This window comes from Thermobia domestica, chromosome 10 (assembly GCF_964235325.1).
Source record: "Thermobia domestica chromosome 10, izTheDome1.hap1.1, whole genome shotgun sequence".
NCBI lineage: Eukaryota > Metazoa > Arthropoda > Insecta > Zygentoma > Lepismatidae > Thermobia > Thermobia domestica.
The window spans coordinates 54,430,722-54,444,490 of record NC_137463.1 but is presented as its reverse complement, the minus strand read 5'-3'; the positions used below and the strand labels follow the sequence as shown (position 1 = coordinate 54,444,490).

The 13,769-nt window shown below is 31.8% G+C and overlaps 1 protein-coding gene across 1 annotated transcript in view; it reads right to left on the bottom strand.

The window, feature by feature from the left end:
* Positions 1-434: 434 nt before the first annotated feature.
* The window catches only part of LOC145662479 (uncharacterized), a 713,631-nt gene continuing 700,296 nt past the window's right edge, over positions 435-13,769 (bottom strand). The window contains exon 6 of the mRNA XM_081728086.1: positions 435-6,535. Coding sequence (XP_081584212.1) covers positions 6,453-6,535 — 83 coding nt within the window. The 3' untranslated portion in view covers positions 435-6,452. The remainder of the gene's footprint in view (positions 6,536-13,769) is intronic.

Sequence of the window (13,769 nt, the reverse complement as noted above, 5' to 3'; positions counted from 1 at the left end):
TGAACATTAAACTAAAAATACAACAACATTAAATTGCGTAATCGATTGTTGTCACAAAGACACATTACACAAATGTAGGACTACGCAGTTAATCATACTGTGACCAATTTCAGACGATGCGAATGTAATATTTAAATAAGCAAACATATTTATGTTGCACAGTGTAACGTAAATAATAAATATGATAATTGATATGTTGAATTATCAAAGTTATTATTACTATAATTATTAAAAGTAAAGTTAGAAGAGAATTAGGTATAATACCTTATATATTCAAATTTTTAAAGCAGAAATTACAGGTTATCTGTTCTGTATTTGTGAATCACTGATGCAATCAAAATTTTAATACCTAATCTGAATTAGTTTATGTTTATTATTTTAGGAGTCCGTTCTGCGTAAATTAATTGAAGTATTGTTAAGAAGTGAAAATAAACTTATTATGACACAAATTTCTTTATTTGGCAATTGTTAAACAGATACACTATGCACGTTAATACCATGCATCGATTAACTTGGTAACATGTCAAATGTCCATATCTGTATTTCACTTCTCAATTTGTTCTGTTACATACTTAAGAATTATTTTAATATTTATTTAGTTTTGAGCTTTGTTCAATAAATTCCAAATGTAACAGTGTTACTTTTAATTCTTTCCCATTGTTTCTTCTATGCTTTATACGTATGCTAAGTTCACTGTTACATGAGTAATATCACTTCAATGTTTCTCTCTTCGTTTGCTTGTATTTTAAAACTCGTAGAAGTCACTATTATTAGCATAATAACCATTATTTTTGACCCTATCCTAGCATCTCTTTATAAACTACTTAAAACTCACATATCCTATCAATGTACTTACACATTCACACTCTCGATATATGATTCTCTTAATGAATAACAATTTCTTGGTAATTATATCATTCTTTCATAAAATATATTCTCGCTATATGATATAATCTTGATTTGTTAATTAAGCAATCCAAAATAGACATTGTGTTACAAAACAGAGGGAAGAACATAAAAATAAAATATGTTTGTAATGCACAGCAGAAATATTGTTACTAGTAGTACTTTCAATATATGTGCTTCATACTGATAATAAGACCGAGAAATTCTAATACAATTAGCGTCCTTTGAACTTAAACCTATCATTTTCTTAATTTTATTATTCTGTGATTTAGGTTTTACTATAAATATTCAGATACAAGTATTATATGCTCAATGTATGTGCTTTGGCAGAGTAAAACAATTTCCAGTATTTATTCATTTTAACAATTATATTTATGAAACTCAATATTAAAATATTATAAATTTGTTTACCGGCTAAGATTGTAATTGTTGTTAATAGGAACTACTAATAAAACGAGTTCATCAATATAAACGTGAATATCTTCTGCATATCGTAAATTTTCTGTAAATATTCATACGTTTTATGCATTTATGTACAGTGTTTGTGCGAAGATGGAGTATAAAAATTACAATACTCACTCCTGAAATAAATTAATATAATAAACAACATATGTAATGAAATACATGTATTGTTAGACTCTTATAACATATATATGTCTGTGTATAACATTAGTAAAAATCATTGTACTTAGTAATTATGAACTTGTGTGACTTGTAAATAAACTTAGTACTCATCTTTCTGAGAGGTATTATAAACGTGTAACGTAAAATATGAATTTAATATAACTGACATCTATTTTAAATCGATGTGTTGAATTTAAACAATATATTTTATTCATTTGAATTCAACAATAGGACACAATATTTTTTATCATATACATGAAATGAAGCACACTTAAAAATAGATGGGTGTTATTGTTATTATTACAAAAATCACAATATCTTAACTTTACCATAAATTTGTGTAACTTATTAGACAATACGAAGTAGAAAGAAAAGTTAGTGACAATCCAAAATCACATAGTTCTTTAAAATTATTTGAAACCGTAACTTTCATTACTACTCAGTTTGTATCAAAACAAGAGAAACAAAATATTTTTACACTTTACAAATCATGTACATACAAAATTGTCAAGTAAAATATCGAAGATAGAAACTTCGTATTAAAGTATTGATTGTTAAACTATAACACACAAGGTGTCCAAGATAAAAGAATCTCAATCGGAAACAATAGAGAAGTAAGTTGCCAAAATATTAGTTTTATTGTTGTGTATCGTAGTTAATAATTTATTGAAGAAGATTATCAATATAAGCGTTATTGTGTAAGTCAATTCATAACATTTTACACACTTACATGAATGTGCATACGTTATATCTTATTTACTGATTTCTCGAGTTGTAATAAACCCTCTTTCAAAGCAACTATCTGGACAAGAAAATTAAATTATTAGTTATTTAAGTCACAAGTCGATGTCAATCGGGTATATTATCAATAAAATAATGTGATAAAATTCTATTAAAATCAATAATGTTCAAAAACCTGTTACAATAATAATGCATCGCTATGCTAACAATACAAGAAATGGATATTGAATTATGTTTTAATATCTGCCTTAGACTTTAGATCTCACTTTAAAATGTCATTTCATATGTGTGTCTCTAACTATTTTGATGCTAATATATATGAAACAAATGTTTGCCTAATGTCGCCCATTTTCGTATTGATTTTAATGTAGTCAATTGTTGTGCATGTGCACCATTATGAAGAAAAATGTTACACCATCATGTTCATTGATTAAAAATGATAAAATAACAAACTAAATAAATGACTTCAATAATTTACGAAGAAATAGATTATGTGATTGTCAAATACCGCAATATTTTACAACCAAAATGTATTCTTTCAGCATGGACACCTGCACAATATATTTTCAATAACTACTAAAGATAACAATATAAAGAATACAGTGACTAGAATTTCACTAATGAGTTTCATTGTATATTTAATTATATTACATTCGTATCTAATACATAATTCTACTTACGCAGATTTTTTCAATTATAAATTAAGTATTTTGTATGAATATAAATTCTGAATACTATGTGTCCCACGGTAATGAATGAGTTTCATATTAAACCAATTTTCAAATTATACTCGTCAAACAATTTTATTTCTAAACGCTCGGATTCAATTATCACGCTCGTGTCATGTATATCTTGTAAATCATTTTTTTATCAAAAAATAAATGGATTTTTATTTTTCTTTAATTAATTAATAGTTATTTGCGTAATTATTAATTTCAAGGATCCCTTTTTATACTCTGAAGTAAATTATTTTATTGTGTATATTCAATTTAGTAATTATCATTATCAAATTTGCTACTAAATATTGTGGATGATAAATAAACATTTGCTTTGGAAAATAAACCATTAAGATAATTACAGTATATGAAACCAATATAGCAATTACCATTAACGCTTTTATTGTGAACATATTTTCTCACTAAATAAATTTCTATTATTCTTGAATTGTGTTGTTACATCAATTTGATGATTATGATCTGCACAATAATCTATTTATATAGTTTGATTTAGAATCGGAAATGAACCGGAAACCCTCAAAACGCCAAAATCGAGTCAAAAAATAGACAATCAAAAGCATACTTATTATTTTCATATTAGCTACTTCGCATACCCAGTAAGTCAAAAAACGTGTTCTTCATTCACCTCTGCAAAAGTCTTCCGAGAAGAAAAAAGTGGGTACATGGATTCGTTAATTTGTAAATTGAAATAGGTTAAATATTTTTTTACCAAGAATTTACATTTCGCGTATCTTCCACCTTTAACAAATTTGCTAATTAATGGATGGTTAGTTGCAGAAATTTGTTAATAACAGTGATTTTTATTACTACAAAAAGTTGCTTTCTGTCGTGTCCTTTATATATATATATATTAAGAAACTGCGAACCTTAGTTTTTGAAAATTATGATTAAGTGACTTGCAAGTCTAGGAAATATCTTGTAACGAATCAGTCGCATTAAATATAATATGTAAATAAATCTCTACACTGAAAAACATCCTCGTTTGCTACCAGACATGTGCATGGCCTTAAACTTTATCGATATTGACGTTTCGTGGGATATAAATTTTCTTACCTTTCAAAGATTATGTGTAAATTTATCTAGAAATTTGCAAATTGTTATAATATAAAATCAAATTCGGTGACAGTATCAACATTTTCGCTCGACAAAAATTTATTATTTAGAAGAGAGACTAGGAAATCAGGCAATCCTTAACTTTAAAACAGTGTTTTCGCTATCTGAAGTGTCAGGGTTTATTTTGTTTCTTAGTACTTTGAAAATACTTGGCAAATACTAAGTTGAAACTTTGATATTACGTTTTGTTTATTCCAATATGACCTTACTCTTTATATCTGTTCTTTCAGTTTTTTTATGAATTGTTTATAAATAATGCAAACAGAAATATCAGCCGCTTGAAAGTTAGGCCGCTTTTTATGTTCTGTATATACTGCTATAAAATGAACTAACTAATAAGTATATTTTCAAGTATGTTGTAGAATTTTCTTAATGTTACAATGTGCAATATTAAAAGTATCTTCTGAAACTTCATCACTATTGTTCCCATTAAAAATCAAGCCAGATAAGAGAAAAGAAAAACTAATTCCGAAAATGGAGCTTTATGAAAATACTGAAAGTTGAAACAAAATCTTATTCAATGTCATGTAGTTATTTATGTAGTCTAATAGATTTAATTTCGTAACATTGCAATATCTCACTAATGTTCTTGCCGACATGCAGTCAATGATCTCAAAGAGTATTAATAGCATAATTGTGCAAAACCGTCAAGTTATGACGTTTTGAAGTTATGACCATCATTACGCAACAGTGATCACGAGAGTTAATATCGTGATATTGAGATAATGTTAACGTTCTTCCATGGCGTTGCTTTAAGTTGCCAATGATCTTGTTGGTACACTGTGGATGATCTTGCAAATGTCATTGTAATGATTTTGCGACAGCATCAATATTTTTTGAAAGCATTGTTGTGAACAATCAATGATCTCGAAGAAGTCGATACCATGTTGTTGAGACGTTTATTTCTTTAGAGTGACGTTTCAATACCTTCTGAATGAGCTTTCTGCTGCACTGTCAATGATCTTGAGTGTTAATATCATAATATTACCATACCTTCAATAGTTTTGAAAAGTTAACAGCATGACTTTGCGAACAGTGAATAGTCAGCTAATATCAAGATGTTAAGATAGCGTTAATGTTCTCAGAACTTTGTTCTCTTATGCTAATGATCTTGCTGCAGTATGTCAAGAGTGCTAATATCGTGATATTGCGATACCGTCAAGATTTTAAGTGAAAGTGATTGACATTGCAGTATTAGCAGATGTCAACCAAAAGGTAATACAAAGGCGCTGCGCTACCGTCATTCGTCTCGAGTAAGTTACTATTAGTTTGTTTCACATTTTTTAAAAATATTATTTTATAAACATACGAAAATTCAATATTAACTTTTTCGTAATATTCGAAATAACTACAAGACATTACAAACCAAAGATTTTATCTCACTTCATTGCTGAGCCATACTCACTGGTATTGTGCGAAATCAAAACAATTTAAAGCATCCAATTCTTATTTGCAAAAACTGGAAGAAAGAACTTAAAACAAAAAACTTTTTTTCCTAAATGCTGAATCAAGATATGCCCTCCCCCCTCCCTCTCGTCTGTCCAAAACCATGCACTACTACTTTAGAAAAATTGAAAACGATTTCTTCCCTGGAAATGGGAATAATCAAGGGAGAAATGAAATGAAATAAAAGAAGGGCAAGGAAGCTAGAAAACGTTCCATTGATTTTGACTGCATGATTTGGGACATCAAATAGGCAAGACCAACCATCACCACCACCATACCATCACTCCTTCCTAACCCCGTTTCCCATAGCACCACGTCGAAGCACTTTTCTAACTTTCGAGTTTTTTTTAATGCTTTTTTTTATTTTTCAGGGTGAAATAGCCTTCCTCTTCAATGCTGACCTCTTGAGGGGCTTCCTGCAATCAATTTTCAGAGGGTCTCCGGATGTGCAGAACGACTTTTGGTCTGCCAATGGTCGTACCACATTAAGATCTACACCATCGCTTCTCACGCATTCGCTCACATGCATCTCTTCTCTTTTTCGTCGTTCCCCGCCCAAAGAGAGGAGAAAAAATATGTGTTCTCGTTTTCTCAGTCTTCTTTCTGGTAACCACACATACTTAGGTCACTCATATGACGAGAGAGAAGTCACATGAACTTTCTGTGAAGTTCTCCTTTAATATTCCACTTCATAACCCCCTTTTGCCCCAATTTAACACACTCACACACATAACGTCTTCTCTTTTAACACTGTCTTAAGTGAATACATCATCTTGGAACGGGCAAAAGAAAAAAAAAACATTATTTCTTTTTTGTTAAAATTTTCACACATCCAACATCTCTTTTTCTTTCTTTCTTTCTTCCTTTCATTCGGCGAGTATTCTACTATCTCTTGAAAGTCAGAATGTGTGGAATGAGAAATCCTACCGTCACTAGCATATGACTACCTTGTACACAAGGAGAGGAACCTGAAATTAAAAAGTATAAGAAGTAATTAGTATATTTCTAACAGGCTTAAAACAATCGTTTATCAATATATCCACATATCAAATTTTACATTAGCAATACTATATCAGTTTGTATATGGATCAGTAACATATGAAATAGACTAGTATGTAACAAGCTCATGGATATTTCAGTTTCTAACAATTGTACATTATATGCTTTAACCCATTAAGGTTATTCATATGTACAAGCAATTCAAAACTACATTTTTATACCTTCGCTATCACTTATGCATTTCTATATTCGGTGAGCTATTCAGTTCGTGATATTTATTTACATATTCTTAATTACTTGAAAAATCTTTCTCCATATTGTAGTTCAGTAACAAATATCACCATATTTCAAGTACTAGTCTAGGTCCTTAGAAACGTTTTCTTTTATTAATAAAATATATTTGTTAATTATGTATATTATAAATTACAATATTGCCTCTGGAGACCGAACGCGATAAAACTCGAACTACTTATAATACCAACGAAACATTCGGGCAAATTTTCACCCAAAACACAAACGCTGTTTTCAAATACGAACTACCAGATCGATCTTTAGTGTGGTTTTGGGTACGTTTCGCCTGTGCTTGTACCACCGACACGCCTTGTTATTTAATTTCTTGTCGGAAGTTGTAGTGAAAATATTTCGCATGATTTTCCCTGCTAATTATTTTATGCTTTTTTCATCTGTTTTTTTTTTTTTATGTTCAATATTCTCATCATAACTATTTAGAGTCTAAAAATATCATTGTTATTCAAGCGTCATTATTATTGATTAATATTTTACCTAAAAATTCAGTGTCATTATTGTTAAAATAATTTAGAAAATTCGACTTGTGGGATCTAGGAGCAGATTAACCTAGTTTCGAATGTTCTAAAAAAAAACTTGTCTTGCAGCTCGAACAGGATTGTGGAACGAATTTAAATAGGAAATGAAATTTGTCAGTTTAACATTTCACGATTATTCCTTTAAGTGTAAGGGAGACGAGGATCAAGGCAAGTGAATGATAATGGAAGAATTGTTGGAATGAGAATGTGAAAGGAAACGGGAATACCTCCAGAAAAACTACGAACATGATGTTGTCCACCACAAATTTACTTGGACGAGGATCAAACCAGAGATTCCATGCGCCAGAGGTAAGCGTTCTCCCATTGAGCCACCGTGACCACCTGGAACGGATTAAGTTTGTGTTATTTATCATCCAGTTTTCATGATTACGGAAAGGAATTTCTCCAATAAAAGAAGTTTCACTGCTTGTAATAATAAACAAAAATTCTCCTAAGTAATTGCCATTAATTACTTGATGTTAGAATCGACTTTCACATCCAGGGTAGTGTTCGTTGGTTTCCTTAAGGAAATTTCCCTCGACCGACACAAAATGTTCTCTTTTCTTATCAAATTTCCTCTCGTTTGTCCATTGTCCAATTCCTATGATAGAAGTTATGTGATAAGGATATATATATATATATATATATATATATATATATATATATATATATATATATAAGGATGTTAAGATGAACTGAATAAAATTATTTGTTTAAAAGATTGGATATACACCTGAGAATAAAAATAAAAATTACAGCAAAACAACATGCGTTACGTAACGAAGACGTAAACACCCTCCTTCTCCTTTGTCTAGAAATTTCGTAACGCAACGCGTAACCCCTTCTTTGACTCGTCACGTAATATGTGGACAACCCCTTAAACACATAGTGCTCGTTTCAAATAATTATTTAAAATATATTATAAGTGCTACAAGTTGGAAACTTCATCCTCAGACCCTCGCATCGACTTTGGTAAACTAGATTTCCAACGATACTCGCAAATCGTCTCGTCTCATCTGATCCAAGTCTCGAAAATGAGACAAGATTTGTCTTGTTTTTCGCCACATCTCCAATTTATGAAAGATAGATGTGACGAGGATACCAGTGGTGGACAACAAAATTCGTACAGTATGCATGTTCTCTGCTTGAAAATAGTAAAATAAATGAACGCAGTTAGCGATTTCCTTTAGTGCATTATCTGTAGCTTACTAAAAATAATCTCAAATTAGTCCACTCTTTTCGGAGATAGAAGAGAAGAGAATACAGATGATACACGGCGATTTTTTGAATGAGATTCTACTATTCCAGGTTCCTTTCCCAAGTATTTGATTTCATGAAGAGTGTATGTAAACTTTTGGCTGCTACTGTACTACTGCTGCGAAAGTCGTTCAATGAGTACTTAGAAAAAGTTTTTTAAAATCATTTTGAGGTAGATTTTATTTTATTTTTCAATATAATCTCCTTTTAGCTCGACAAATTTTTCCAGTGTTTGTCCAACTTTTTTAAACCGTCCGAAAAGTAGGATTTCGGAAGGTCCTCAAAATAACCATCTCCTTGAGCGATGACCTTCTTCAACGTGAATTGTTTTCTGTGGAGCCATCTAAGTATGAAAACGAAAAATCACTGGGGTCCAAATCCAGTGAATACGGTGAATATTGTAATAATTCTAATTGTAGTACCATAATTTTCGCCATCGAAACTTCTCTAGATGGAAAATAATTTTTCTTTGCCAGATGAGAACGCTTTTTTCTTGATTTTTCTCTCAATCGGTGCAATTATGACGCACAATACTCTCCATTACTTTTCCCAAGTAATCGATATAACTGATTACGCGTGCATCCCAAAAAACTGCGGCCATCACTTTGTCGGTCGCTTTCACCGTCTTTGCTGGATCGCCTTTAAAAAACCACTGTTTCGACTGTTCCTTTGTTTCTGGAGTGTAGTAGTATATTCATGTCCTGTTCACTGTTATGTATGAACGTAGAAACTCGTCAGGATTAAGACAAAACAATGCTAAACCAGCCTCCGAATCGGTCATGCGATTGCGTTTATACTCCACTGAGAGCAAAAATGCAGCACCCATAATGCCGAGAAATTTTATTCAAACCCAGCTTTCCGTGCAAAATCGAAAAAGTTGTTCCTAGCGATATGCCTGTGGCCTCAACTATTTTGCACACTTTGATTCATCGATCACTCAAAATTATATCGTGGATTTTGTCAATCATTTGAAAGGAAGACGCTTCCACTCGACGTCCCGAAGGATGTTCATTTTTCGTGGATGTATGGCCACGTTTAAACTCATTTACCCAATTGTAAACGGTCAAAAATGCAGGACCAGACATGACATGAACTACATTCAGCTTGGCTGTCTCTCTTTTGGTGTTAAACCTTTTAAATAGAAGTGTTTAATATCCCTATGAAGCCCATTTCTTTCAATTTTTTAAATAAATGTTTCTTCAATCGACTATGAAAATGAAATCACGTGACAGATATAGCTTAAACTTTAACAACAGTCTAAACTCTTCGCAGCCTAAGAACAAAGTAGACTTAAACAAAGCGAAATGTATTACTCCGCGACCCACACGTGCTTCGGCAGCAAGAGACGTGAACAGCAAGCTCGCCTGCTTACTTACTGTCGTTGCATAATTTCCAAAGTGTAAGGCCACAGTTGGTTGGTAAATAATTAACGCACTGACACTGACTACTGCTATGTTGGAAATACATATTTGACTTAAATCCTAATATAAACGGGATTACCTGTGTTCCTGTTGTCCTCTTTTGTGTTTTATAACACGAGACGAAAATCGATTATTGTCAAACATCATCGCCATGAAACTCTGCATTTTACAATAAATTTAAATGAGTGGGGTAGGCGCGCGAACGCATACACATGCGCAGTAAATACTTCACGTTCAAATACGGGTGAGGTTGAAATAGAGTTATATCTGTTGTTAAATATTATATATATATATATATTGCGTTTATTATCACAAAATACAGGATAAATTCACATATCTTTATTTGAAATTATTATTTTAGTAGATATTATATTGCGGTAGGATACTAGTGCAGTGAGACCAATAACCAATCACTAGTCGTCGACCCACTGGTAGTCAGATGGGTTTGTTTACATCCACTTGTTTCTAAGGCTGGAAAGAGAATAGTGACGCTTACTAAAAGCAAATCTTTTTTTGATACTACGATTGTCAACTTTCGGATTATTATTATTATTATTATTATTATTATTATTATTATTATTATTATTATTATTATTATTATTATTATTATTATTATTATTTATTCTGCCTTACGGAAGTCCTGGGCTAATGAGGCTTTTTAAATTAAGTTTGGATCAATGTTTGTTCCACTTTTCTCGATTTTCAGCTTTCTCTTTTAACTTCCATTATTTTCTTCTACTTTTTTTAAAAAAAATTACTGCATTTTCCCGTTAATTTTATATACTACCTTTCCAGGGCTAAAATGCCAGGCTGTACGAACAAATCTTACTTCATGTTTATTGATCTAGTAAAAATTTTGTGAAGTGTTCATAACTTGAACTTAAAAACTTAGCTTATTCACCATTGTTGATTACAGTTTCTATATTCATTGATTCAGAAAATACAATATTTAATATTCCAGAAGGGGAAAAAAAGGACAAAGGATTCGAAAAAGAAAATTATTCGACTATTGGAGTTAATTGGAAACTTACGGTGTAATATATTTTTTTTTTTAATCAATAGGGTTAGTTATTCGTGTTGAAAGCGCCCATTGAAGCAAATAGCTAAAAGTGTGCCACCATAATTAAGATTTATTTTCTTTGACTTCACTTAGAAGAAGATACGTTTATAGTCTTTCTTTCAACGACTTTGGTCTTTAATGGAGAAAGTCAGTGATCTGTTGCAGAAAGAGGAAGTCCCTAACATATTATGCTATTCATTTCAACGGACCAACTTTAAGAAAATGAGCTCCATTAGGCAAGGCTAAAATTGCAACCAAGTTTAATGAATGGAAGAATCCTTATAACCAGTTCTTAGTTCTTGTGTTCCACTTTAAGACTTGTAGGCATGCATGGATTGTCTTAAGAAAGACCACGCTCACTTAGTTACAATTTGTACTAATATGTGCAGAGAAGTGGAGGTTTAGGAATGAGTACCTCTTCCCTCCCCTCTCTCTCCCCCTTGCGTCCCACTCCCAGCCAAAGATACAATAATACCACTTTTCTTCTTCGTTTAAGCTTTCTTCGGAATCTTAGTCGCATTACGCTGTACAACTTCAAGTTACTTCAGTGTTGCTGTATGTTCGTTATGTTTAAGTAAGTAAGTAATCATTGTTTTCAGCGAGAATGGAATGAGAAGAACGAAGGATTGTGATCTTTGTTTTTCTTAAGATCTTTTCCTTTCTTTCATTTGTTTACCCTCTCTAAGGTTGCCATCTTTTCAGGAAGAAAAGTTGGGACACATCAGGTCACTATGTGTCATTTGTATAGATAAGGATACAAAAACTCAACAGGTCGTTTGTATAGTGTATGTATTCTACAATGTTGGCCGATAGCAGAATTAAATTGCATTGCATTACACCAAACTGTTTCAACTTGTTTGTCATCATTTGCATGTGTATTTCATTAAAAAAAAAAAAAAAAAAAAAAAAAAAAAAAAAAAAAACTGGAATATGTTAGGCACAGGTTTGTCAAACAAACAATGTATTATGTACTTTGGAAAGCGAAGCTTGCGTCTCGAGCGCTTAAATAGCATTATACACCAAAATGTGAATAGTCTGGCCTTGTGTATAAATCTATGCTTTTTTGTTGTAAGCAAGCACTCTAATTGCAAATGTGTTTTAACCTAGGTTTATTTGGGATTCTTTTGATGTTTTACCAACAATTTAAATCTTGAACAGGCGTTTGATTGAGGGAATATATTTTAAGTTGATTTTATTTCATCTACAACCATTTTTCTTTTTGAGTTTTCAAACTTTGCTTAATTTGCTTCGAATTACGTCTTGCGTTTTTCTTTATGTTCAACTAATACATTTTTTTTTTTTTTTTTTTTTTTTTTGAAATATGCTTAACCTGGGCTTACAACTTAAGCGGACCTTCTTTTTATTATTTTAAAACCAACATTGTAAATTAAATTTTTGGAACATGCTTTAGCTGGGATTGTGTCTTGAAGACAGTTACTATCAGCTAATAGTGTTGTTATCTGATGACACATGTAGGGTAAAAAAAAAATCAGAAAACGCATCAGACCTAAGTTCAATTCCTGCCTGTGATATGCACACATGTATATTGTTCTGATTTCTGCAGTCATTTGATCTTATTCTGTTCATCATTATGTGCTCTTGTAATCTTTTCTTTAAAATCGTCATCTCATACGTATAGCCTCTGCCCTGAAACTGATTATTGAGTCCCAAATTTTATAGTTGAGTTGAGTTGATTTTCAGTTTAACGTCCCGTTCAGCAGCGAGGCTATATGAGACGTGGACCTACTGATTAACGTGGAATCCGAACCACATAAGCTCCCGCTGGGAATCGAACCCGGGTCTCCCACGCCAAAGGCGCGTACGCTAACCGCTTAGCCACGGATTAGCTCCCAAATTTTATAGTGTTACGAGCGTTTATCGAAAAAGAAATGTCCAAGATGACATGATACATATATACCAATTAATACAACTTAATGAGGTGAAAATGGTATGCATTTGTATAAAAGCCCATATGTAGATTTGACAAACTAAAGAAATATTAACTATTTTGTAAACCTAAAAAATTAATGATGTGCGAGAACCATAGAACTTAGTGAGGCTAAACTGATACAGAATTTTACCATTATTAAGTTATTTATTATATCTCTAGGAAGACAACCACGTAGTATGTTAATAAGTATAGCCTAAAATGACCATTAATGCTTAAATTTTTAATTTTTGTTTAACTAAAATATTGTCCAAATTTAAGACATCTATCAACCGATAAATCATATCGATTAGGATTAGAAACTAGACTTCTGGACTTTCAGGCATCCATCGCTATCTTAGATCGATACACAATATGAGAAATGACGTCCCTCCTCGATCGCAATACCCTGCGAACTGGAGTGGAAGAAAGGCATGGGGAATAAAGAAAACGGACTGGCACTTTTATGTTTTGAACTATTCCGGCATTTACCTGGTGTAAATGAGGAAAGCCCATCACAAACCTTATTTACGATGGCTGACCTGAACAAAAGTTCTTTCACTTTTTTCCACCGATTGTCCCCACTGAGAATCGAAGCCGGGACATAAATCAGATTGAGCTGAACATAATAACATATTTGAGGGTAAATTCTTATGTGTAGTTTTCGAAAAAAAAATCGAAAAAAATGAACTTTTCTGACGCTAAAAATATGTC